Here is a 26,908-nt window from a genome sequence, read left to right on the forward strand (position 1 = left end):
GTATGGGGTAAGAAGGAAGAAGCGTTAGAATAAGTTAGTTATGTATACGATGTGAAATAAACAAAGACAGTTAACGCTCTAGAATTTTTAGTTTGACATTTACTTTGACATTTACTTAGAAATTTTATGTCAATCGTTGACAGATCTTTAATTGTCAAAACAAGTAATCGTAAAAACTTTGCAAATTGCAATTACACTATTTTCTTTCTACATTAAAAGTTATAGATTAACATGCCAATCTTGCGAATATTGAACAATATGCTTTATTGACTTTAGTGTTCACCCTTGGAGTGATAAATCATATTTCAATAAATTTAACTAATCTGAAATGAGCTTGGGAAGCAGGAGTCGTTCCAGTATTCTGGATAAACCTCTAAGTAGGGGCAAGGGTGAAGTCTCTCTAAGCTGCTTTGCGTTGCTTTTTTCCGAAGTGGTTCAGTATTGCCAGAACAAGTCTCAAACTTTGCCTGACTTACAAAATAGGTAAGCAAAAAGTTGTTTGTATGATTTCTGTAGTCTGTTCGGTGTCGAATTTTTTTACTCTCCAGTTTTAAGAAGGTGAATCCTTTGATGAGTAATGATGGCAAAAGATTTGGATGTTGATATATTTGGTTCATTTGTTAGGGGCTTTATGGAAAGGATAAATTGTTTATACTGTAAGGTCCTGAGCATTTCCACACGTGTTCTCTTTATTGTCATTGATAATTCAGATTCAGTGATTAAAATGTCTTTTCTGTACCGTGACGTATTTGCAGCTCTCAATTCCATCTTTGATCTACTTAGCTTGTGTATCACGATTAATTGACATTTTTCCTATTTCACACCAATGTTTAGATATCATTTCTTGCGACGGTGAGATGGCTTCTCACTTTCCAATGGTCGCTTGTAAAACTGTTTCTCTTTGTTTTTCAATATGTCATTTTGCAAAACTTTGAAATTAAAGGAAGACACCAAAAAAAACTTGAGAAAACACTGTGTAGAAGCTATAGAAAGAAAACGAATGTACTTGCTATTCTTAAAAAAATTATAACTCAAATATTTTTTTTACACACCCAGACTATGTATTATTTTAGTATTCATTGATTTAAAGATTAATGTATCAAATTTGTACAAAATCCTATAAGGCATTCCAAATATATTTAAAAAATGCATGTTTTAAATAAAATTAAAAACTCTTTGCTGCAAAACTTAAGAAATTCCATATGTGAATAAATGAAGATAAATTGACCAATTTTCATCTTAAGAATTGGGATATACTATTGTTTATGCTATTTTGTAGTGTCAATAAATTTAATATTTAACTGATATTTTCAGGTTGCATGAGTTGGGCCGAAGAGTTGGAGTGAAGTTAATTGATCTCTATTTTGTCAGGGAACGCAATGGCAAACGTGAAACAAAATTATTAAGTATTTTGCTATATGTAAAATCTACATTTTGGAAGGTAAGTAAGAATTTTTTTCCCCAATAGGAATGCCTAGATGATAAAGAAGTTGTTTCTATTCGTAATGGGCCCTTTTACCAATTTTTGCGAATTTTACGTTAAATTATCACAATGTCTTCTTTCTCCCAGTTTCACGGTATTATTATTTTTAAAACAGTAAAAAAAATCAAATAAATTGAAATTATTATTAATTAATATTCTAAGCTGATTATTTGGTTGGCAATAAGTGTTGATTACTTAGGCCTTATTTGGAAAAGAGGCCGACAAATTGGAGCACTCAAATGACGACGAAAATACCTATTATTTGATGGAAAAAGAGCCAATAGTTAACAGGTTTATATCTGTGCCAAGGGATAAGAGCAGCCTCAATTGTGCCGTATTCATTGCAGGCATCATAGAAGCTGTTTTAACTGGTACAGGCTTTGTATGTATTACTCACTGTACGCAAAGAATTGCGTTGTTAGTGTGAAGGAATTTTTAGCCTGCTAAAGTCACTGCGCATTGGCATAAGGGAACTACTTATATGATTAAATTTGAAGAATCTGTGGTGGGTAGAGATAACCAATTGGAGGAGAGATAATTGTATTAGACCGTAATTTTATGTCTTAGGGTAATTAAATAAATGTTTGCTAACATTTGGATTTTGCTTAATATTTCTCAACAACAGATAATAAGGTAGCGTGTAAAATTAAACCTCAAAGAAGTGTCAATGTTAGCAGTGAAAATGGTGGTTTTCTGTGCATTTGCAGTGAGAACGAATCCTATTTCGTGCAAGATAAAGGATGCTGCAAGTGAGAAATATTGAAGAAAATTGTCAACGTTTTTGACATAGATGTATAAATTAGGAACGGCAGAAGCAAAGGTATTCATTCCAAATAAAATAGAAACTTTACTACTTTCAATGTTGAACTAAGGAGAAATGACCAATAAAGGATTATGAACATCCTTCAAAGAACAAAAGATATATTTATTGAAAAAAAATGCTTATAAGAGCTGAATATGATTAATTGTTGGTCATACCTTGCATATTAACAATAAAAATTATTTTATGCTAGTATGGAACACCTTAAACCCCATACCGCAAAAAAAAGCGACTATAAATATTATTCATATACGTATTAAAATTATAACAATGTGACATACTATGCAAAAACATATAAAGTAAACTATAAGGAATGTATAGGGTGAACATATTAAGCTCCTTAAAAGCTTTGGGTTTAATTAAAGTTTTTATTGCCAATAAAACATCCCTATAATTATATGGGTCTAACTCTTAAAAATTACAATAGTATAAAGAAAAACATAACGGAAATATAATAATATATTGCCCATAAACGTAAATAAAGGATGTGTCTTCCTTATAAAACTTATAAACGAATGTTTTGATTGAATGTGGCCCTCGAATCTCGTCACTATAAATCTATAGGCTACAACCAAATTGAAACTACCTCCTTGTCAATATCAATCTTTAAATATGTGCTAGAACGACCACAGACGAGGCACATATCGTATTTCATATAGGTTTCACAGACTGTATAAAATCATACATTAAAATCAGAAATGAAAATTAATATAGTTAAAAGGTAACAAAATACTTTGGCCTTTGTGAATGCTCTTTAAATTTATTTTACAATCAAATGTTTTTAGTAAAAACAGCTACCAAAGAAGACTGCGAAATGACTGCATAAGAAAATCTTTTGCAAGTCACAACTTTGCGCTAATTGACTAATGCTGGATTTATTCAGTGCATAACAAAATGCATAAGAATTGCATAGAAAGTTACAAGAACATGATCTTTCATATGCCACACGCTGTATAAACCCTAAAGCCAACTTTTTATGCTATGCATTACAAACACAGCGTAAAATTACCTTTACGTCTAACCTTGGAGTGAGACGTAATGATGGGAATTAGCTTGTAGGCCCTAAAGGGCGGAATAATCACAAAAGTAATCTTTACGCTTATACACGGTTTATTTGTACTGTTTCAGAATGTTCTGTTACCTGTCGTTGGAGCCTGAAACAAAGAGTAAAAACGTTATAATAAAAAGGGTGTGATTAAAACTTTATCAAAGCGCACTGTTATAGTGGATCCAATTGCATTAAACCTTCATATCCCAATACCAAGTTTTGACTGAAAGTTCTTTTTTCCTTCTTAAAGAAATGAGACAAAACTGGAAATTATAAAATCATCTTACAATAGTGTGATTGCTTTTTAAATCATGAATTACGCTATTCTAAACCCCAAAACAAGAAGAGAACAGGCAACATAAAAAATGAAAAAAATAAGCTAAAGATGAATAGTAAAAGAAAAATTGAAAGGATAGAGAGACAAAAAACAGTACAAAGAAATGACAAGAGCTGAAATGAACCCAGAGAGGTAACAATAATAAAATAAGTTTGAGAAATTTCCCGTTAACATTTTAATATACATATTACGTTGCATACTAAAATTGCTACTACGTGTACTGCAACCTGAAATGGCACAGTTCTGAGCTTTCTTTACAGAAATTAGATGTAAACATTTAAATAATAGAAATACATAATAGGCAGGAAAATACTTACTTCAGACACTGCAGCCACAGGTAAAAAAGGCCGTCCTGCATTTTAAAGGGAGCAAATAAATACGTGAAAAACGAAAAAAAGTAAATAAACTTACCAATTCTATAATTCACTGGTGATTTTTGAATTCTTTGTGATTTTGATCTTAAGTAGTCCTGGATTTAGATGATTATAACTTAAAAAGAATTGATATTACTATATCTAAAGAAAGCCGATTTTAATTAGTAACAACTTACCCAATTTTCCGTTCCTTCAACCGCGATATCACTGCAGGCCGAAGCTTGGCCACCCCATTAGTACTGTTTTTCCCTCTCCCGGTGATGATCTGGCAAGATTCCGAATTCTTCGTGGTACTAGCCCGCAGCAAGCTAATAATCCTATCCAGAAAGATATCCAAATGAGGGATCGCCTCCCTTACGTATAAGAAATGCAAGTCGATTGTGTTAAAATTCTCCAGACGTTTGGAATGTTGGTCCAAAAAGGCCGTAGATGCCAAACTGTTTGCCGAGTGAAAAAGGAAGGTTTGTTTTGCTGCCATACTACTGTAATATTGGGCAACTTCCCTCATGCGACTTTGATAATATTGCTGTGCTTTCTCATATAGTTTGGACCGTTTCTCTAGGTGGATATTGGCTTGTTCGCGCAGGGCTGTTGCTGAATAAGTGTTTGTTAGCTCCTGAAAATTGCATGTTTAATTATTAGAATGATGAGTAAATAACAAAAATAGTTACTGGCACATTCATGCAGCTTTCGTGTGCCTCCCACATTTCCTGAATAACTCTCTCAGTCAATGGTGGGGTTTTAATGGTTTCAATGTCGCCCTTGATGTTGTCAAGGCCGGTGCTTGCAAGAAGAGTTTCGACTGTGTCCTGGTAAACATTTTCATGCGCGTGCAATATCTCAATCAATACATTTCTGTCCACATTAGGAAAAGCTTTGAATAGTTTATCTCTAGTCAAACGAGCGGCAAAAGTATCCGGATTCTCTTCCTTCCATTTCTCATTTTCCTTTTGTTTCTTACCCAGCTCCCATTGTTCCCTCATAATATCCGGAATTTCAGTTGGCTCCAACAATGGTGGTTTTATCGTCTCTACAAAATTTTCTTCCTTTTCCTCACTTTCCTGAAGCTTTCTAGCAAATTCTTCATCTTCCTTCACCAATTCGTCCATCACAGCATTCTGAACATCCATTTGCTGATACACTGATTCGATATAAAACATATAAATCTGCTGAGCCAGCGCCACTGGAATCTGGATTACAGGCAGAAATCCTTTTGGGTAAGTCAGATTAGGATCTCCAAACTTGTCCTCTAATTGTTTAACAAAGTTCTCTCCAAGATTCATTTCAATGGTTTTCATTTGTTCTGATTGTTCTGCCTTTTGTGGCGTGTCTGAATTTATAAATTCCCATTCAAGATCATCAGAGTCATATTTCATTTCCATGTCAACTGGTGTGGAAGGTCTGGATCCGTCATGGCTTATTTGAAATGTAACTGGGTCAATAGTAATTGATTCAGATTTTGAAGTTGATGGCCCATATTTGCATTGCTTGACTTTCAACAAGTGCTGAGAATAATGCTCATCACTTATAGTGATTTTGCTCTCAATGCATTTCTTCAAATCTTCACATTCTGAAAGACTAAAACTCTTCCGTTTATTTTTAGCACTTTGGAGCGTTTCAGGTGACAAAGATTCATTGTCAGTTTTCTCTACACTACTCTCACAAGGCTCTTTTGTGGAAGCAGCAGCTTCCTTAGCAACAATCATATTAATAACCTCCTCTTTCTCAGTCAACAGCAGCTCAATGGTGCAATCAAAATCTCGGTTACACTTAAGGTAGCAATATCTAATGGTCCTAGGATCCATGTTAGGAAAAACTCGTCCCAAATTTTCCAAATGCATTTGATGGTCATCAAGGAAATCAACAGTGTTGCAACTTTTGTCTATCATCAGTTTTTTTGCAGCAATTGGCTGCTTTGGAGACACATTACGGTTGATATCCCTATTACAAGTCACCAAAACCTTGAATCCCAATGGAGGCTTCAAGGTGCTAACATTCTTTAAAATGCAGAAATCCTCTTCTTCAGTGGTGGTGTACATCTCCCTTGTTTCTACCATCTTATTTTCCTCATCACTATCTATGAGAGTTATAACATTGTCCTCAATCTCATTGATTTTTAGAGGGGTGACAATGTCCCATGATTGAAGATCAGTTTTCTCAATACCCCAGGCATTAATGTTATCAAACAAATTAGACCCTTGTGGAACTTTTGTGACTATATCATGATTCCGAGATTTGAAACTCTCATTCAAGCTTGAGCTTTGCTTCATTTTATTGGTATGCATAGGCTCTAGGACTGGAGCTTTCAAACATGAGGTATCATTACTTTGCATTAGAATATCATCTACTGATGTTGAGACTGCAGTGCCATTTAGAGCTTTTTTAGATGACTCATAAAATTGCATGAAATTGTTGCTTTCCTTGGTTCCATTAAACACATGACCTACAGGAGGGTGTAATCTATATTGGGGCGGCTTTTGATATTTATAACTGCAGCCATAAGCTGATAAAAGCTTTAGGGGTGTGATATTCTTTTCATATCGATCCAGCATGCTCTTGATGCTGTTTCTAGGCACTCCATGTTTGTTCCTTTTCTCTAGTTCCTTGTCATTAAAAGACCAATGTGTATCTGGCTCCAAAATCTCCAAATAGTATCCATAGTCTGTGGCCATCATAGCATAAGGCTTCATTTCCCACATTTTAACATTGGTATTGTCAATAATCACAGGACTATATCCCTTGGACATCACCTTAAAGGCACGCTGATGGTTCCAACCATGAGCCTCCTGTATCTTCTTAGGATCGTAACAATAGGTGTTGTTTTGAATAAAAAAGTCATCTGTTGATAAAATATGGGATTTAGCAACATCTTGGGTGTAGCCAATAGTATTTTCTAAAATATATTTTGCCAATGTTGACTTCCCCGAACCTGGTAGGCCACGCAAGAGGATGGCAACTTTGCAGCCGTGATTAATTTCCTCAATAACTCTGTCAACTTCTAGGGCTCGCTTTGATTTTTTATTATTGGCAGTATAGTGATTGGCCAGTTTGGAGGGACTGCTATTGCAGCCATTGTGTTGGACAGAATGGTTGCTTGCAAATTCAAATAATTCATTTGATTGTCCAACTGAAAGTAAGAGATAGATTTGAATTCAGTTTTAGTGCAATTAAAAAAATAGATTTAGAAGTAACTGAGAGATAAGAACAATGATATTTTTAGACGGATGATTACTAGGCAATGCTTAGCTTATCAATTATCAAAGTTCATTAGAATCTTATGTGTGGATTTTGAAGCTTTTGTAATTTATTGAGCTTTCTTTTTATCAGTTGGAAACAATGATCAGGTAAACATGACATCTGATAAAAGCTGAATTATTCATGACTGGAAAGCAACTGAAAGGGCAGATAAATTTCTATATGAACATTGCAAATTAGCAATTGGACACTTAATGACATTTTGCAATAGATCGCATATTTTGGTGTCTAACATTTAAATAATGGACATCATAAACAAATTATAAGAAAAAATGAAATAAGCCCCATGGAACTTACCTCCTAACTGTAGGCATGATTTTGTTACAGATTGGTGGTTCAAATTCAACTTGTCTCCGAATATTTGGTTTAGATTCTGGGCCCCTACTTTGTCGTTTATCTTATGATAACTGAACCCTTCCATCCTAAAGTTCCCAGTAACACCAAAAGAACTTTGTGCAAGTACGCACAAACAAAACAGTAACTTACATGTATTTTTAAAGGATTTTTAGAAAAAGCGAGGATTGATTACTGTTATTTAATGTTCTTTTGGTTCTTAAATTTGCATTTCGTAGAGAACAGGACAGATTATTTATAATGAAGTATACGCAATAACATTTATGAATTACATACTTGCTTTCAAACAAATCCACTCCAAATTCCAATCTCATTCAAGGCCAAAAATGACAAATACAAAGAGAGAACAAAAGATACGAATTTTGATTAGATAGCCTAAGATAGAATATCTTATCATTTTTGACGGGAGTTACTCTGAACACATTAAACCTGTTCTAAGTGCTCGATTATTTCATCCCGTTTTTTTACGTACTCATTAATTGAAGCTTAATCAAATCAAAAATTTAACTTAATGCCCTCATCTTTTGCTCATGCCAATAACAAATAATAAATAAATAATAAGCGATTTAAATGGAATCAGTCAATATTTTCCTGGTTTTATTCCCAGTGCCGAATGAATTATATCGAACTCTCCTAATTCTTCCAATACTGACAGTGACTTTTAGCTGTCAAATGTAATTTTCGGGTAATGTACGACGAATTATAGGTTAGAAAAGCAAAATTGAAATTTATCGCAGGATTTCCACTGTTTTTTGTTTTTTTTTTTAGTATAAAATTCGTCCTTCAGTTTCCAGTCAAAAATCCCGAAACAGTAGGAACAACATATTTGTATCTCGACCTAGACCGCACTCACCAGATTAAATGAGTTTAGGTAAGGTCAAATCAATAATGCAAATTGTCTATTGCCAAATGAAAAAAAGACCAAAGGGGAGTTTTCTTGGGTTCGTTTCGATCCTATACGATTTCATTGGTGTGCGCCTCATTTCTGTTGCTACCCTGTGGTGTTTGGGGTGTTAAGTCCTTTTGTTTCATTGGCTAAAAATCACTCAAAGTCTCCACTCCCCAGAAACTAAATTGACTCATAGGGCAATATGTGAAACTTTTAGAAGCATCAAAACATTTTAATTCCTGTATAGATTCTTGATCCTCAAATATTTATATGAAGATTTCTTAATAATGTTACTTGTTATAAGCCACTAAACTTTTGTGACTATTTCCAGTAGGAAATTGCAATTGAAAAAAACATTGAAGTTCAATTGAAATGCCTCGCAGTAAACGGAGGGCTACAGACAATATGAGTTCTACAGATGATGACAGGTATTCTTCTAAGCGCCTTCGCAATTCAAGGTAAGTAAAGACTCACTTAGAAAAAGAAAAATTTTGTGTATTTTGTGTTTTGTACAGTTTCTGGTATGTTCAATGTTTACTATCAAATCAGCAATTAATTTTTGTGCTACTTTTTTATCATTTTGGTAGTTAGCTTGGCATTACATAGGTATTGCAGGAATGTAGCTAAATCCGAATGAAACACAATCTGAAAATGGATCTTAATTAAACCAAACAAGCAAGAGCATAATGCAGTTTGTTATTTTCTTTGTGATTTATTTTTGACTGTTATAAATTTTATGCAATGCCTGGCCTAAAGTAGCTATGATAAAGTGTTTCATATTAAAATGAGTAGGTACAAGGATTCCCAAATTGATTTAACTTTCATATAGCAAAAATTAGTTAGGCAAAGAGTCTCTTGGAAGATTCTCCCAAGGGAAAGAATTTATGCCTCTGACAGTCTATGTGCCTGCCATTTGGAACTTGTCACTATACCAAATTTGACTGTTGTCCTCTGGTGACTGAAAAATTTCCATCATAAATTCTTCTTATGAAATGTTCATTCCAAATGACTGTTAGAGCTTTAGTTCATTATTCTGGTCCTCTTATTTGCATGACCAATTGCTTCTAGTACTTGCTTCCACTCTATGCTAACTCCTATAGTAACCTTCCCTTTGATTTAATTGGGAGTCCCTGTCCAATGCATTGATGATGGCCAGAGAGGTCACTCTCACTTTTTACTGCTGCAGCTGGTTCACAGCGGGACTTCTTTATCAATGACCATCAAACTATGCATCAATAGAAAAATGTCGGTTTCATGTTAATAGTGAAGTCAGTGTGAGAGGTGAAGTTTTAAACTCTATCTCCTTCCCATTGCATTGTGCAGTTACCGTGCTAGTCTTATAACATGTATGTTCCATATGGCTTATCCAGAAAAGTTTGTTGACAATGGTAACCACCAAGCACTTAGCCTCTAGGTTTCGGTGGCAGGCGATTCCTATAGAACATAGATTATCATCTCTTTTCTGTTTGAAGGATTAGCTCTATCTTTGAATTTCTCAGGATTAACATATATAATGTACAGGTGTCTCGTTATAACAATCATAACTTAACTATATATCGCAAAAGAATCGAGTGAATCATGAAACAATCAAACTATATAATTTTACTTGTCTTTGCTCAGCTTTATCCGTCAAAAAATCAACACCCTGTATAACATAGGGTAAAGTATACGGTGAATTACTGATAGGTGTTTAAAATTATTTTCTTTACAGTTACTACTGTTTTATAGATATGGAATTAGTGGAAATTTGAGTGTGTAGGTATTTAAATTTCGAATTTTGGTGTAGTTGCACAGTTACTATAGGATTATTGGTTTCTCTTTAAAGAAATTCGCCAAAATATCGTTTCAAGCTCGTTTAGAATATATTCTCACAGGTGCAATAAAACACCTCGGTATTAACCCAAAAGAGATATTTTTATCATGAAACCGATCTCACCCGTAATAATCTCGGAGTTACGCCTGTTTATTTAAAAATAGATCTCCGAGAGTTCGCCAGTCTCCTAATCAAATCTCCGGGTTATTATTACCAGAACCAGTGTATTCCCTCGAGAAAGCAATCATTAAATATTTTATGGATGAAGAGGAGTACGTAATTTTCGCTTAATTGCCCATGCAAACTTTTCCCGGCTGAATGTGGTAAATTAAGTTTTTCGCGCTCTTTTTAGTGGGCGAAGAAGTACGCGTGCTGAAGACACTGCCTTTAGCCAAAAGCGATGTTTGACGTGGTTCAGAGAATACACGAGTCCCGACGATCCAGAAACTTTGGGCCCCGATGGTATGGAAAAGTTCTGCGAGCATATCGGAGTGGATCCCGAAAATGTGGTCATGTTAGTGTTAGCATTTAAAATGCAAGCCCGCCAGTTGGGATTCTTCACCAAAGAGGAATGGCTGAAGGGTTTGGCTGAGCTGCAGTGTGATACCATTCAGAAGTTACAATATCGGTTAGAGCATCTGCGTTGCCTTTTAAATGATCAGAATACGTTTAAAGCCATTTATCGATACGCTTATGATTTTGCTAGGGTAAGTATTTGCCAAAGTGGTTGGATAAGTTTGAAAAAATGTGAACTGCCAGCAGGATAAAGATCAAAGAAGTATGGAAATAGACACGGCAAAAGCAATGCTTCAGTTGTTGCTGGGCAAACATTGGCCTCTGTATACGCAATTTAGCCAGTTCCTCGAGCAATCGAAGTACAAAGTAATAAATAAGGATCAGTGGTGTAATATTTTAGAGTTTTCGAGGACCATTTGTAATGATCTTTCGAACTATGATGTTGATGGCGCTTGTAAGAATTTCCTTTTGGTTCCGTCATGGAATTTCTGAGTGTGCAATTTTAGGGCCAGTGATGTTGGACGAATTCGTCGAATGGTTAAAGTCTACAAGGACCAAAAGCGATATCAGTTGAGGGTCGATGATTAAACACGCGCGTAAAACTATTTTTCAAAATTAATTCTGATTACAAGCTGTGTTAACAAATCGTCAACGGAGTCTTACTATAATTTTAGCAAAGCACCATTACATTTTACTTGCTGTGAGTATAATAATAATTCTGTCTCTATTAAGCTCAGCTTATCTAAAACTATAGTAGGATAAGCAAAGTCTTCTGTTTTAGAATACCATTAATAAGTTAATACATAGGAATACGCGAGTTGATCAAATTAAGCCGTAATATTTTTGTTGCAGTTAGTATACATTGTGCCTGCGGGAGGTACCACTTTTAAGACTTTGCCAGATTAAAGGAAAGTATTTTCACGTGAAACAATTGATATAAGCCTGTTCTTCAATGAATTATATCAAGAACCTTCACTATTTCATGTAGTTATTGCTAGACTATAATCTGGTATTTTATGGGGCTTTCAAAACCTATTTGTCACACACTGACACGTTGCAAAACTTCTTAACAAGAATAAAGACCGTCAAGTACGTTCGCCATTTCGTCAATATTATCAAAGTTCACAATCGTTGAATTAATTTGAAATAATGATGTTTAATTTTTTCCATGTTTTTCCCCTTAAGTGATGACCATTCCAAATATCTACACAAGAATATTATGGCTTTCACAAGAGACAATTACCCTTTAAACAAGTAATGATGGGATATGAAATTATCACCATCAGAAATCTACAAAAATTGAACCCAATACTTGTTTTAAACATGTAAATTTGATTTTATTTAATAATATGATAAGTTTGACTTAAAGTGTTTTATTTACAATTGGAAAGTAAGTGGCATTTTCCATTACTTACCAAGTACGTTAAAGTACTGCATGCCGCTGTACCTGGCGAAACGTCATAACAAAAACAGACAGTCGAAAATATCGGTTATTTATCACACCCTTCTTTCTTTCCTCCTTAATATTCAAAAATAAGAATGTTTTGGTTTTTCCATCTTTACAACAAATCTTATCGCTTATCGTAACGCTAGGTGATGAACTGGGAATTTACTATAAAAACTTTGAAAAATAAAAAATGAACAATTGCTCTATGTAAATCTCATTTTATTTAGTAATATTACAATGAGTTTGATTTAAAGTACATATTTTATTTACAATATCTGTCTGCCTTCATTTTGCTTCTGCGGTCTAGCAACGTTTCGTGAAACGTCCCTTCATCTTTAGCCTTTTTCAATTGATTTCTGTCCTCGGTACACAATCTCAATCTCTTGTCTTGGAATTTTTGAAATTTTTTCCTACAAAATTTTTTTACTTGTAACAAAAAAAAACTTAAATTCAAATACTTCAATCAATAAAGGCTTAAATTGTTGGAAATTGAAAAGTATTCATTAACAAAGCATACAACAAGTTTGATTTAACAAGCAACTAAACTGAATCCAGATCATCAAAGATTGCCATTACACTGCGCATGTTTCTGACCATCTTCTACAAGTTTTCTAACCTGTTGGAACAAAGCTAATGTTTGTTCATGCCAGTCAGGAAGCCATTCCAGAACGATTTGAGAATCTTTTTGAGTAACTCACAGATTTAATATAAACTAAGTTCATACTTAGCTAGTTTTCACACTGAAACTTATCTAATGCTCAACAAGAAGAGTAAGCTAATCTTAGAAGCGTTCAAGAGGTTCATGAACACATATGAGCTTGGCATTTTTTCCTCACTACTCAAATGTTATCCATGATTTCAATGAAATTTCTTAACCTATCATGAGTCTCAAATCTCAACCTCCTGTATATCCAAATCCACAGAAATTGCAAGTCGAAGTGCCTTGACAAGTAACTAACTACTCAATAATAAACTTACACATAATTTATCTCCACTTGTTTTAAATTCCCTTGCTCCTCTTCAGGCACATCTTTGAATTTATTCACTTCTTTAAATGTATGTGATCTTATAGTCAAAAAGTGGTCTGTACTGGCCTTCTTTGACTTGGCAACAATTGAGTCCTCATCATCTGCAGACATGAAACAATCATTCCATCCTATTAAGGCCATTTTTCCCCCCTGAAAGAAAAAAATTACTACCTCGCGTGCAATTTAGGAATAAAAGGACATTAAATTACCTCAAAAACTGGCTCCCATTGCTCAACAGGCCCAATAGCATCAGATCTTCCCACCACAACACCATTCTTATTAACACTCAGATACTTGTCATAACCAGACTTAAATGCCACTTTTCTTTCACTGATGAATACCCCTGTTAAAATCTCTTCAGGAGATGGGCCTTCTCCTATGTTGTGAGGGGCCCCTAATGTAAATAAACCTAACTCAACAACATTGTGAGTATGTGTCTATAAACATAATATGCTAACAATACCATTATCCAATGCTTTAACATACACATGTGATCCAAACTCAATGGAAATGGGTCCAACAATATCTTCTGTTTTAGATACTTTCCACCAATTGCCATGATTTATAGAGTCAGAGTCAATTTGGGAGGTTTGTTCTGTGTCTTTTTGGCTTTTGTGTTTTCTCTTTTTACCTCTAAAATAAAAAAAAAATGAAATTTTGTTATTTTTTGAAAGAATGGTAACTAAGAAGAGTTCCTGTAATGGTAATAAATGATAACTACGTATTATTATGGACCAAAGAGAGTTATACTTACTTATTTTTTTCACCTTTTAGCTTGAGTTTCCCAGGTTTATATCTTTCATATTCAGACATAGTTCCAAATGAGACTGCTTCTTTGGGTTTTATAATGAAAATTTCTATTGATTTATATAATGACGACTAATGAGTGACGAAAGGGATTAGCTCAAACAATTTTTACTTAGTAAAGTTTAATAATAAGAAATTACTAAACAATTTTGAAACAAGTTGCAGCTTCAATACACGAATAAATTTTAGCTATCTTTAAGCCCTCATCCTGGTTAGGAACCTTAATCACGACGTGGCAACGTCGTATTGAGAGCGGTAGATCTCAAAAAAACAAAAAGAATAGAATCTGAGGTTTTGCGTTAAAATTCTGACTAAATTTTAATTATGTGCAAAAAGAACAATTAGTGAGATAATTATTTTAAAAATGTGAGAAATTTAATAGAAATATTATTAATTTTGAATATCTTTCTATTGGCCCCGGAAATCTACTGTTGTCATTTTGTTCTATTAGAAGTTCCATGACATGACAGTTATGAAACGAGCCAGTTAACTGTCAAAAAAAAACTATTTCATAAAAGTTTAATTAAAAAAAATTGGATTTTTTGCTTTTGAAAAACATACTGAAACGAAATTTGCAGTGTGCAATTATACATAAACATCGCTTGAGATGAACTCCCTAACGAAAATTGCAAAATTAGGAATTTTATGGCGAAAAAACCCCGTCCCTTTGCTAACTACAGTCCGAAATCGTAAGCCCGGGCACAAATTGAAATTATATAATAATGTTAACATTTATTATTATTTATTCAATTTCTGTATCTCGCATATATCTTTTAGATTGGAATAAGGATTTCATGCCAGGCCCATACCCTAAAACTGAATCTGAAAAAATTGCAGCTGCCAAGAAATATGGCATTCCAATTGAGGAATATGAACCATACCCTGATGATGGAAGTGGTTGTGGGGATTACCCAAAACTTCCTATAGATCCGGCTGAAGCACGGGATCCCTTTTATCCTTGGGATAGCCCAGAATTGAAAAGAAATTTTCAGGAAACTGTAAGAGTTTAATTAAGCATTGTTTGGTATCAAAAAAGGAAATTTTTAGCTGCATGACAATTTTGACTGCTATACAGAAGACAGGCTCAACCCCAATGTCAAACTACATTTACCTATGTGGGCTTTGTGGGCCCAGTTTTTTGGAGTAATGGGATTTTTGTTGGCGATTTACCAGTTCTCACAAAGCACGAAAATGTTCTTACCTGTTATGCCACCTCAGTATATCTATGATGGAAAGAATCACTACACATTCGAAACAGATTAAGTGATATATTAATTTTAAGAATAGTTTTTGGTTGAGTGGAAATAAAATGATACTCAAAGAAAGAAAATGTCTGTTTTTAATATTATCTGTAATAACTTTTTGTTACTTTACAGGGATCTCTATTTGTCTGCCTAAAATGTTCTCAAATTCATTTTTAAGTAAACCCTCCAAAGTTTGTCCATCATGCTTGTAAATCCAGAGATTATCTTTTATAGAATAATCAAAACGTTTTGGACCAGAAGTGGGTGAACTCAACCAGATCTGCCTATTTGGAGACTGTCTATTAATAACATAAGTTCCATAATTACCTAAATCTATTGTTAAAACGCCACCCTAAAACACTACAATTCTTAATCTGTAACAAATTAAAGTGGAATTTTACCCCATAAACAACATCAGCTTTTTCAAACTTTGGCTCAGTTACCACTAATTCGTCAAAGTACTCGGCTAAACTGTTTAGAGTTTCTTCACACACCCTTTCAAATGTAGTTGAGTCTACTAAATCAAACTCTGTTGCTATTGAATAGAATTGGAGACGAGGTAGGAGGTTATGGTTACTGCAAATGCTATAAGGGCTTCTACATAGTATATTATTGCCCTTCTGTTTGATTTTTCTTGCATGACTACTAAACGTTCTATAAGTTTTTAGGTTTCTTGCTTTAGATAGGGGAACTGTTAGGGTTTTCAGTAAGTTTTGGCTTTTTTTTAGAAGCATTATGGGAAGTTTTGTAACACAAGGACATTGAGTAATTAGGTTAATTAAATTTGAAATAAGTTACTTTGATTCTATTTCAATGAAACAGCTTTGATGAGAAATTCTTTAAAAAATTTTGCTTATTTTAAAATTTTAGGTTAAATACAATGACATGTGTGTCAAATTCAACTCATCCCTCTCTTTCTAGCTTTTCCCTTCTCGTTTAAGCCTAAAATTTCTTAATCTTTATTCATATGTATTACTGGTTGCCGGATTTATACATTATTCAAATTTATCGACGTTTAAATTACCCTTCAATCGCTTTAATGATATAATTTTTTATTTTAAAATTTGAAATTAGTATTGGGAATGAAATTGAACTTCACATAATATAATTAGTCCTTCGTAAGAATGAAGCTCCTGAAGAGACCCCGCAACCCTTCGTTCAAGATTAGTCGACAAGAATTTATTTTGTGTGGTTTTAACAAACGTATTAACATCAGAATATTCCTCAGATTTCTGTGCTCTCTGATCACTATTAACCTTAATTGTAACTTATAATAAATCTTCAACCCGTAAAACCCATTAATCCAATTTTTCTCATTCTCCCAACATCCCAGTTTCCATTTCCAATTTTCTGATACATGTCAGTCCTGCGCACACGTATTCTCAAACGAATTTCACTATTGAAATTCGCCATGAGTCATGCGCCGCGTTTGTCCTGTTGTTGTTCTACATCAGCCATGTTCACGGTCTAAATTTTTCAAATAATTATCGTATTTCGTACGTCTACGCAACGAATCCCTGAAAATGGCAGGGAACACGGGAATGGAGCAACTGATTCCCATCGTCAACAAGCTGCAGGATGCCTTCACACAACTGGGGGTGCATATGACATTGGACCTACCACAAATCGCTGTTGTGGGCGGACAATCTGCAGGGAAAAGTTCAGTTCTGGAGAACTTCGTTGGAAAGTAAGTCCAGACTTCCTCCGCTTGAATCATATCTCAAACACCTCAGTTGAAATTTCAATGCACTTTTGTTTGACCCAGTTCCAGGGACCTATTAATACCCCCTGATCACTTTTCCACCTGAAACACACAAGTGAAATTAACCCATTGTTTCTCATTTAACACAATAGGAAGCTTTAATATAAAGCTTTGGTAAAGAGGGTTTTAATTCGAAGCTCAAAGAAGGTCACCAGTTTATTGACATCTGATTTATCTCTTTTCAGAGACTTCCTTCCTAGAGGCTCTGGAATAGTGACCCGGCGACCTTTAATTCTACAGCTGATTCATGCAAATGCTGGTAAGAATTCCTGTACAATCATCTAATGCCATGTCTTTTGTACCAGTTCAAACATAATCAATAATTTGTGGACATGACTCTTTTATTTATTGATTTGCTTCTAATGTGGTTCTCTTAAGTTTGTTGCCTTTTTTATAGTTAATCTCAAGTTGTGTTCCTGTAAGGTATTCTGCTTATCAGGTTCCTCGAGGTGATACACATTCTACCAAGAATTTTTAGTTCCCAATAAGTCAAGTGACTAATTTTCAGTAATACTTTTGTTTCAATTGTAACCGAGTTTTAATTCATGTTTGTGCAAACTATTATTTTAATGATAATCAATACCAGGAAATTTCTCTGTTAGTTTGTATACACTGGTTTAATTGTTTAATAATTTTTTTGATCATTTTGAAGTTTTGTTTTGTCGCAACTGTGTCGACAACATTGAAAGAAAAACATACATTTTTACTGTTCTGAATGCCATTATATTTTGGTATTGTAAAGTTAACCTGTCACAAAAGGTGTTTCGAAAAGGTAACATGTACAATTGCACTATGTGTATGGTTGGCTACCTTTTCCTTGAAAGTAATTTCCTATTTCATTAGATACGAATCAATTTTATGAATGAGTAAACAGTAGATTATTATACTGAACCTCTTAACTGGAATTGTGTCACATATATGAGCTGTACTGAAGAATCACGATCTAAAGTCAAAATATGTCATAATCTTACGGTTTTTAGTTTGCACTTTTCAACATTTTCCAGATATTTCTGGAGCCATTTAAAATTTACCGGGTTTCTCACTGTTGCAAACTTATCTAATACAGAGCATAACAAACTGCTGCCTTCTGCTCGGAACTGTATTTTCCCTATCATTTTTATATATAATCTAATATAATAATATAAAACTTTTTAGTTGAAATGTCTAATATCTGGATTAGCCCTTGCCAAGAAAATCATATTGTTATCTTACTTGAAACGCTGAAGTTGGCGACTGAAATAAGCGAATTTGACTGGTTTTTCTGATAAACTATGCTACAATTTGACGTTAAATAAAAAAACTATTATAGTTTTAGTAGTAAAATTTTGAAAAATAACTATGCGGAATGATTTTAATGTTGGACAAGAATATTTTCAAACAAGCCACAACCTTCAACCTGCTATGCTTCCCATTAGGCTATACATATTTCGAAAACGACTGCCGTCGTTTAAAAACCTAATACTCTTGTCTTCTGCAGGGTGACATTCTCTACACCTTTTGCATTTGTACTGTTTCTCTAGAGCCAAAGATAACTCGCCTAGAGGGGTTTGAAGTAATCGGTAATATTTGCTGTTTTTTTTTTTTTAATGTATATAAGTCATGTACATTTTCACAAAATCAAGGATAATGTTAGTTCAGCTCCCATAAACTGCAATCGTTCTTCAAGCTAGTAGGTAACCGACCTCGCAACTCTGTTAATTACGAGGCCCCTGTGGTGAGCATAAGAGAAAACTAACCCTGTATATACAGTTTTCCTTTTTTCAGAAAAACCGCAAACACTAAAGCGATTCGCAGTCGGACGTAAATTTCTTGTGAACGTGCATCCCTAATTTGAGCCGCACTATATATAATGTTTTTTTGACGAAGGTTAAAGGTCTCTGGCGAGAGTAAATGCTTTGCTGGATCAACTACCAACCATCGTAGCAGCCCTCTATATCGGTACATGAACCAGAGAATTGAACTGCATCATAATGTGTTGTTATTTGAGGGTCACAAAGGCGGGAAGAATTTCAACGAGTTGTAGATGCGATCTTCACCAACGATTTCTGTGCGTGTATCTCTGAGCCTAGCGAGAGGATTTCTGAGCCTGGCGATTAACAGAACAAAAAAAGCGACAAACTAACAAGGTTTGGGCATCTTGAGGATAAAGGAATTTTTATTGATAAAATTACCCCTTAAAGCGGCAATTAAGCATTTGTCGTTCTATGCTCTAAATAATTTAGTTCCTCCTAAGTGTTCATCAAAACGTGTTTTCCACCAATGTACTGAATTCGTAAAAGTAATTTTTCAAGAAACTTATCCCCGCTTTTCAGTCGAATTGATACAAGACTTACAGGAAGCATGCATTGTCACTTGGTAGAGTGCCCACTTTCTGAAGGGGAACGGCAGGCGGGAATTAAAAACGAGTTTTTATTTCACTGAAAAGAAGATTATATATTCGCCGAGTTGCATGGATAATAGCCATGCTGTTTGTTACCAACGAAGGGAAAGTGTTTCATTACAATTTCATGGTTAAAGTCTCCTTTATTAAATCATTCAAACATGGCACAATGCCAAAATTGGCTTATATTAGTTAGAGAGCATCCTCACAGTATTTCAATAGATTGATGATCATTGTTGAGCCCCGTCATAATGCATAGATAACGTTCTTCACATATATTATCTGTCGAAGCTTAGGCAGGGGAAAAATGATTTTTTTAACGTAATTTCCTGAGTAGTTCAATGTCATAAACGATAAGAGTCACTCATGGACAGCGATAAATTATTTACAGAGTATGGAGAATTTTTACATTGCAAGGGAAAGAAATTCGTGGACTTCGACGAGATCCGTCGAGAAATCGAGGCGGAAACTGACCGCGTCACCGGCAGCAACAAGGGAATTTCAAACATTCCTATTAATTTGCGGGTCTATTCTCCTAACGGTAAATACCACTTCCCAGCAGCACTGTTTTACTTCTATTAAAAAATCGTTTTGCAGTTCTTAACCTGACGTTAATTGATCTTCCTGGCCTAACCAAAGTCCCGATCGGCGATCAGCCCGCCGACATCGAGCAGCAGATCAGAGGCATGATCATGCAATTCATCAAGAGAGACTCTTGCCTCATATTGGCAGTCACACCGGCCAACACCGACTTGGCTAACTCTGACGCTTTGAAGCTGGCGAAGGAGGTTGATCTACAGGGTAGGATGTTTTTGATTCGGCCGTAAACTTTAATAGGGAGCTAGTTTCCATGGAAATCGAGAACGTTTCCGTGAAAATTAGTTTGCAGTTAACGTTTCGTGCCATTACGAGTTTGGTCTCTAAGCTTTTTGGTACCCTCAGGAATTCGTACTATCGGCGTCATAACTAAGCTGGATTTGATGGACGAAGGGACAGACGCTCGCGATATTTTGGAAAATAAATTGTTGCCCTTAAGACGAGGGTACATAGGAGTGGTCAACAGGTCTCAGAAGGACATCGAGGGAAGAAAAGATATTAACGCGGCCCTTGCCGCCGAGCGCAAGTTCTTTCTTAGGTAAAATCTCAGATCGTGCTAGGAAGATTACGGAACTAAAGGATGTTTTTTGCAATAGTCATCCATCTTACCGTCATTTGGCCGATCGCTTGGGCACGCCTTACTTGCAAAGAGTCCTCAACCAGCAATTGACGAATCACATTAGAGACACTTTGCCGGGGCTGAGAGACAAATTGCAGAAGCAGTTGCTCACTTTAGAGAAGGACGTGGATCAGTTCAAACACTTCAGACCCGACGATCCAGCTATTAAAACCAAAGCGATGTTGCAGTAAGTTGTTTATCGTTACTCGCCAGTGTTGCCATCGGTTTCTGGTAAAACTAAGAATTCCGCGCATGCGCGAACACTTTTAAGGAATACGTTGCGCCGAGGAATTCTAAAAATCCAGCGATCTCGTTGCTTTTACTAGCCCAGTGTGTTAAATTGCAGAATGATTCAGCAGTTGCAAACAGACTTTGAGCGCACGATCGAAGGATCTGGATCGGCTCAAATTAATACCAACGAATTATCGGGTGGTGCCAAAATCAATCGATTATTCCACGAACGTTTTCCTTTCGAAATCGTTAAAATGGAGTTCGATGAGAAGGAACTGAGACGGGAAATTGCATTTGCGATCAGAAACATTCACGGTATTAGGGTAAGCGAATCGCAGAAGTTTTATTTCGCCGTTTTTCTGTAAAGGATAAGGGGAGAGAAATGAATTCAATGGATTTCAGGTCGGTCTTTTCACCCCGGACATGGCGTTTGAGGCAATAGTAAAAAAACAAATTTCCAGATTAAAAGAGCCGTCGCTCAAATGCGTTGATCTCGTAGTCACCGAATTATCCAATGTCGTTAGGATGTGCACTGATAAGGTATATAATATACATACACGTATATTTGCCTAATTGGATTTTCATATACATTTCTGTAAATTAGATGACGCGGTACCCGAGGCTGCGGGAGGAAGCGGAGCGTATCATCACCACACAAATCCGCCAGAAGGAACAATATTGCAAGGAACAAATTTGCCTTTTGAATGACTGTGAGCTGGCCTACATGAACACAAATCATGAGGATTTCATCGGTTTCGCAAAGTGAGCGAATTGTAGAATAATTTGATGAAAATTATTTTAATGCGTTACTTCCGGAAGTGCCCAAAATCAGTCGGAAGCAGCAGCTGCCAAAGGATCACGGTCGCTGGGCAACCAAGTAATAAGGAAAGGCTACATGTGCATACACAATTTAGGTATAATGAAGGGAGGCTCACGTGACTACTGGTTTGTTCTCACTTCCGAGAACATTTCCTGGTTCAAGGACGAGGAGGAGCGCGAGAAGAAGTATATGTTGCCTCTGGATGGCCTCAAATTGAGGGATATTGAGCAAGGGTTTATGTCGAGGAGACACATGTTCGCGTTGTTCAATCCGGACGGCAGGAATGTTTATAAGGCGAGTGTTATTTGGGTATCTGTTTATATTGAATTAAAATACACGCATCTAAAGGACAATAGCACTATAGTCCTGCCACTTGGTCGCTCGTATCAGCGATTTTGTCGCCCTAGTTAGTCGGTCCACAGATTGCGTGTAGTGATACTTCGGTCGCAGGGAGATCCCCGGCAGGCTTACGCTATTCACGTTTCGTCCGAGATCGCTGCCTCTATTATATATTGCGTCTATGTGTAAAAACATCGCGCTTCACAAATGTAAAATTAATATTACTTGGATGCATCTTATATAATCGTGAAGTTTCCAGGGTTATTTATTACTGCTTTATTTGCTTCGTGCAGGATTTCAAACAATTGGAGTTGAGTTGCGAGACGCTGGACGAAGTTGATTCCTGGAAAGCATCGTTCTTGAGGGCGGGAGTTTACCCCGAGAAGCAAACTGAACAAGTCAACGGGGAAGAGGTAACTGAGTTTCCAAAAAATCATTATCAACGGTTTATTGTTTTCCTTTGACAGACCACCAACGAAGGCGCCACTAGTTCTATGGATCCCCAGCTGGAGAGGCAAGTGGAGACCATCCGAAACCTGGTGGATAGTTACATGAGAATCGTGACGAAGACAACGAGAGATTTGGTGCCCAAGACTATCATGCACATGATCATCAACGATTGCAAGGACTTCATCAACGGCGAGTTGCTTGCTCATATTTATGCCAGTGGCGATCAAGTAAGGGAAAAAAATCGTAATAGGTGTTTCTCAAAAGATAGCTTTCAACGTGTGATATATCACATCAAATATTTCCTTCAATTTTATGTGTCTTAAAATGATCGTTTGTGCTCTTAGAGCACGGAACACCCTATAGTAGTAGAGAAATTTTGAACTTTACTGATCACTGCGTTTGTGTTTTTATTGATTATTAATTTGGTTTTAACTACATGGCCGGACAAAAACAATTTCCTGACTGATTTTTTCTCAGTCTCAACTCATGGAAGAGGCTCCTGAAGAAGCTCAAAAACGCGAGGAAATGATGCGAATGTACCACGCGTGCAAGGAGGCGTTGCACATAATCGGGGACGTTTCGATGGCAACCGTGTCCACGCCAGTGCCACCACCCGTCAAAAACGACTGGCTCGCCAGCGGACTGGACAATCCGCGACTTTCTCCACCCAGTCCTGGCGGACCTAGAAAGCCCACTCCGCAGATGAGTAGTGTGGGATCTAGTGGTAAAGATAAAATAGTTTGGGCAAGAAATATGAACTTTGTGAAAATTCACATTAATGAATACGAAATACAGGGTGTCCAAAATTTCCATTACGAAAGTGTTCGAGGCTCCCTGGTATAAAACTCGTGGAAGTTTACGCCACACGGGAGTTTTTGCAATCGTGTGTTTATTTAATTTTGCTGTTATCTAAAAAATGAAAAAGTCTCGTTATTCAGTGAAACGAGCAACGTAATTTTAATTTCTTAAGAATTTCGATGGGACACAATAATGGTAGATAATGGAAATATTAACCATACAGCTATAAACAGCCCCTTAACAGCACAAATCTACAATTTTATGTCAAAGAATTCAGATTAAAAAATAGGCCTAGAATCAAGTATAAGAAATCCAGAACGGAATTTAAGAAAAATGAAATTGGTATCGGTTTGTAAGAGAATGAAACGTTGAATTTTGTACCTATTGCTACTTACCATGTTGCAGAGGTCAAAACGCGATAACGATAAGGTGTTTGCTCTATTTTGTTCGAGTATCTTCGGACGCAGTTAAAATTTGCCCAAATTTTAAAATAGAATTTTGTCGTTCTCTAAAACACGAAAATTTTGTCTCATTTGATCGAGTTTGTGATTGTTACTCTTTTAAAGATCCTCATGCTTTTTATTCTTGTATGGGACACTCTGTATATAAATACGAAACTTCCGCCTTTCACAAACTTCGGTATTTGTCGTTAACGAACGGTTAACGTGTAATTTTAGCTTAATATATTTCTTTTGTTCTCAGGTTCCTTGGGGTCTAGAGTGCCTCCTCCGCCACCAGCAGGGGGAACTGGGCGTCCCGCTCCGGCGATTCCCAACAGGCCAGGAGGCGGCGCTCCTCCGATGCCCCCTGGGCGACCCCAGGGCCAGGCCTTGCCTGCCCCCTTAATTCCCACGTGAGTACTTTAGTTTGTTGTTTATGTTTGACGTTTTTTTAAAAAACATTGCTGCGAGCATAGTTTCGGCAAGTAAAATGCATTAAGTTGGTCAGCGAACGCGACGTAGGATAGGAGAACTACTAGTGTTTAACGTATTAGTTAAAGACGGAAGGTGCGAGAAAATAGTGTAATTTGTTGATTTAAGTCGGCATGAAAAAGTTGATGTCATAAAAGAAGGTGCAAGATACATTCCGACTGAAATGCTCCCAATTTTTCATCTTACAATCGAATTTATGAATTCAAATCAATGCACTTGTATTGTACAGAGTGTCCCAGGAAATAGGGTACAAGTGATAGTTCTAGTTTCGGTTGGGAGAGTAAATTGAAAATATAAAAAAAAAATGCGAAATTTTCTTTTCAAAATGGCGGAACGTTTCAAAAATAATCGCGCCAAAGGCGAAATCACGTTTATCGTCGTTTTTGCGAATAATCTTCAGGTAAAGGGTGGGTGCCATTTGCCTTGAAAGACCATCATGAACATTAATCGATGGTTAGTGTTCACGGTGATCGAAACGCCATTTTGATTTTTGGAAAAAATATCCCGGTTTTGGGTCGAGGTGCCGCGCATTGTATCTTCTTCATTCTTCAGATATACTCACATGTTTTGGGGCGTAATAAAATCCAGCATTTTATTTTCAGGAGGCGTTAAAGAGTTCCGCATTCCTTTCGGGAGTGCCCTTAAAACGGATTTTTCAGTTTCTCATAGAAATTACTGTTACGCATTACGAACAATTATTATTATTGTAAAAATGAACCATTATTGTGTATAGAGGGAAGTAGTGATTCCCCGGTATTATCTCTGCATTTCAGTATGAATAGTTACTATAGATAAGGTTTAAAGGTCTTTGATTGTGCAAATATCTCAAATTTGCTCTGGCCGTCTTCAGTTATTTGCTCAGTCAGAAACAAGCTCGGGAAACGCGGAAACAGCATCGATAAAACTTCCTCATTGGCGCGAAATTTTCGCGGCTTAAATACGGTTTTTGTCGATGCTGTTGTCGTCCAAGCTCTGCTATTAAGACATGTCTTATCTGGTGTTCAACAGCCGGGCGCAGGGAGGGGTCCAGGTGCCGCAGCAGGTGCAGATGGCTGTAGGTCGGGCCGTCACCCAAGCTGCCGTCAATGAACTTACTAACGCCTTCAGGTTTAAGTAAATATGATCGTAATTGGGGAGGGGGCTTCCCGAGACTACCACCATTACGTCAGTTCCGCGAAGCAGTCAAATTTGACGTGATGGTAATGCGTCTCGGGAATGGTCCCTTACGTTTGCCTCTTGCAATGTGTGTGTTAACGATCGCAGTTGTACGTATTAACAACCTGTCAGTGGCTTCGTTCTGCGTGTGGCACGTTAACGGTGATCGAGCGTTTCATTTCTTTCTGGGTGATATGGTTCATGTACCGTGGGAAAATATTGCGATGAGTTCTGAATATATATTCAACATATCTTAGGCTTTTTAAACTCGGCTAAGGTAGGCGTCGTGACGTTGAGTTTCGAGATTAAAAAAATAAGAGGTACAAAATAAATCATGTTATTTATTATATCGAAAAACGTAACAAAAATAGCAAAAAGGTCTCCTTAGCATAAATGTATCTTGCACGCCATTTTATGCTTACGGCTAGAGAGCTAATGTGTAGCGTACTCGCGGATTTCAAGTATCCACATAAAGGTATTAAAACAACATGTAGAAGTATACTCGTAAACTAATGGTCAATTACTGGCACTCCTTTAACGGTCTTGTTAAGCTAAAGTAATAGTAAATAACTTGTTATGCGATATTTAAGTAACTTAGCAGTTCTCTGAAGTCGATGTGCATTTGTAAGGTAGACTAGCAATCAAAATTTCGTTTGCAAACTCATGTAGATTAAAATTGCATTATATTACCTCGAATATCAGCAGATATGGTGTAGTAATAATGCTTAAATATTGTAATATTGTATTGTTGGTACTCAAAATGTTACTGAGATAAAAGTTTATTGTAATTAAATATTTTAACAGTTGAAAGAGCATCGATGCAGGAAACTACGTTTATGGAAAATAACACTGGTAGTCTGCATCGCGCGAACTACAGCAGTCGTGTGCTTTACCTGTATGTGCACACACGTTATATTATGTAGTTACCTGTAAATATAGACCTACAAATTGGCTCATCTATTTTATTTTCCCTACTAACCCTTCATTCATAAACGGTGGATTGCATTAACAAATTAATCGTTTTGTGTTCGTTCCGCTTTCGCAAGTGATCTGGGACTGAAACGGTGAGTTCATACCATAGCTCGATCGCACGACGTCACGATCTGTTCCTTCGAAAACTTTCAACGATTCTTTCGATTCCAGCCGACCCATGCCCAACGTCCCCCCGAGAATACCCGACAGGCCGTACCCTGCCAAACCCAATTAGCCCCGTAAACGTATCTCATCGGGACCAAACGTCTAGATACCTGGAAACGCATCCTCGCAGGTGCAACCTCACTGTGATCGTACCAAGTAAGCCGTCTATTTTAACGATACAAGCTAGTCTTTGTTTATGACGAAGAGTATTAATTTAGTTAAGTGACAATTCAAGATGTATATTTGTAATAAATTTTTTTTTAAACTTCGTGG

At 36.2% G+C, this 26,908-nt stretch overlaps 6 protein-coding genes across 13 annotated transcripts; 4 read left to right on the plus strand and 2 right to left on the minus strand.

Annotated features, from left to right (window-relative positions):
* Positions 1-143: 143 nt before the first annotated feature.
* Positions 144-3,449, plus strand: Trs31 (trafficking protein particle complex subunit 31). The gene is made up of 5 exons (XM_066300404.1): positions 144-483; positions 1,315-1,441; positions 1,683-1,865; positions 1,923-2,051; positions 2,109-3,449. Exons 1-4 carry the CDS (start codon positions 329-331, stop codon positions 2,019-2,021), a joined length of 564 nt encoding a protein of 187 aa, XP_066156501.1. The 5' UTR covers positions 144-328; the 3' UTR covers positions 2,022-2,051; positions 2,109-3,449.
* LOC136349080 (uncharacterized) lies at positions 2,652-7,998 on the minus strand. 2 transcript variants are annotated; one of them, XM_066300385.1, is made up of 7 exons: positions 7,804-7,998; positions 7,615-7,739; positions 4,734-7,189; positions 4,239-4,678; positions 4,100-4,177; positions 4,006-4,040; positions 2,652-3,457 (listed from the first exon to the last, which is right to left on the minus strand). In XM_066300385.1, coding segments are annotated over exons 1-5 (3,096 nt in total). In that variant the 5' UTR covers positions 7,806-7,998; the 3' UTR covers positions 2,652-3,457; positions 4,006-4,040; positions 4,100-4,104. The 2 variants fall into 2 exon arrangements, with proteins under 2 accessions (XP_066156482.1, XP_066156483.1); XM_066300386.1 differs by having other exon boundaries at positions 7,615-7,998.
* Positions 7,999-8,247: 249 nt separating this feature from the next.
* SCCRO4 (DCN1-like protein SCCRO4) lies at positions 8,248-12,251 on the plus strand. 6 transcript variants are annotated; one of them, XM_066300399.1, is made up of 6 exons: positions 8,248-8,377; positions 8,440-8,542; positions 8,895-9,018; positions 10,726-11,080; positions 11,133-11,343; positions 11,396-12,251. In XM_066300399.1, the coding sequence occupies exons 3-6, from the start codon at positions 8,933-8,935 to the stop codon at positions 11,461-11,463; spliced, it is 720 nt and encodes a 239-aa protein (XP_066156496.1). In that variant the 5' UTR covers positions 8,248-8,377; positions 8,440-8,542; positions 8,895-8,932; the 3' UTR covers positions 11,464-12,251. The 6 variants fall into 6 exon arrangements, with proteins under 6 accessions (XP_066156496.1, XP_066156495.1, XP_066156497.1 ...); XM_066300398.1 differs by having other exon boundaries at positions 8,250-8,377; positions 8,892-9,018; XM_066300400.1 differs by lacking the exon at positions 8,248-8,377 and having other exon boundaries at positions 8,384-8,542; positions 8,865-9,018.
* A 283-nt stretch (positions 12,252-12,534) lies between these two features.
* On the minus strand, positions 12,535-14,361 carry FRG1 (FSHD region gene 1). Its single transcript, XM_066300397.1, has 5 exons — positions 14,119-14,361; positions 13,828-13,997; positions 13,574-13,773; positions 13,315-13,514; positions 12,535-12,746 (listed from the first exon to the last, which is right to left on the minus strand). The coding sequence occupies exons 1-5, from the start codon at positions 14,175-14,177 to the stop codon at positions 12,599-12,601; spliced, it is 777 nt and encodes a 258-aa protein (XP_066156494.1). The 5' UTR covers positions 14,178-14,361; the 3' UTR covers positions 12,535-12,598.
* Positions 14,362-14,647: 286 nt separating this feature from the next.
* Positions 14,648-15,501, plus strand: ND-ASHI (NADH:ubiquinone oxidoreductase subunit ASHI). The gene is made up of 3 exons (XM_066300406.1): positions 14,648-14,860; positions 14,949-15,169; positions 15,219-15,501. The coding sequence occupies exons 1-3, from the start codon at positions 14,779-14,781 to the stop codon at positions 15,432-15,434; spliced, it is 519 nt and encodes a 172-aa protein (XP_066156503.1). The 5' UTR covers positions 14,648-14,778; the 3' UTR covers positions 15,435-15,501.
* A 1,317-nt stretch (positions 15,502-16,818) lies between these two features.
* Positions 16,819-26,903, plus strand: shi (dynamin-1 shibire). 2 transcript variants are annotated; one of them, XM_066300394.1, is made up of 16 exons: positions 16,819-17,102; positions 17,363-17,436; positions 19,949-20,098; positions 20,155-20,358; positions 20,500-20,692; positions 20,751-20,960; positions 21,120-21,327; positions 21,407-21,544; positions 21,609-21,766; positions 21,824-22,118; positions 22,457-22,576; positions 22,631-22,840; positions 23,091-23,337; positions 24,114-24,264; positions 25,352-25,456; positions 26,642-26,903. In XM_066300394.1, the coding sequence occupies exons 1-16, from the start codon at positions 16,939-16,941 to the stop codon at positions 26,703-26,705; spliced, it is 2,691 nt and encodes an 896-aa protein (XP_066156491.1). In that variant the 5' UTR covers positions 16,819-16,938; the 3' UTR covers positions 26,706-26,903. The 2 variants fall into 2 exon arrangements, with proteins under 2 accessions (XP_066156491.1, XP_066156492.1); XM_066300395.1 differs by lacking the exon at positions 26,642-26,903 and having other exon boundaries at positions 24,114-24,276; positions 24,960-26,450.
* Positions 26,904-26,908: the final 5 nt, after the last annotated feature.

The sequence above is a fragment of the Euwallacea fornicatus genome, chromosome 36, assembly GCF_040115645.1.
Source record: "Euwallacea fornicatus isolate EFF26 chromosome 36, ASM4011564v1, whole genome shotgun sequence".
NCBI lineage: Eukaryota > Metazoa > Arthropoda > Insecta > Coleoptera > Curculionidae > Euwallacea > Euwallacea fornicatus.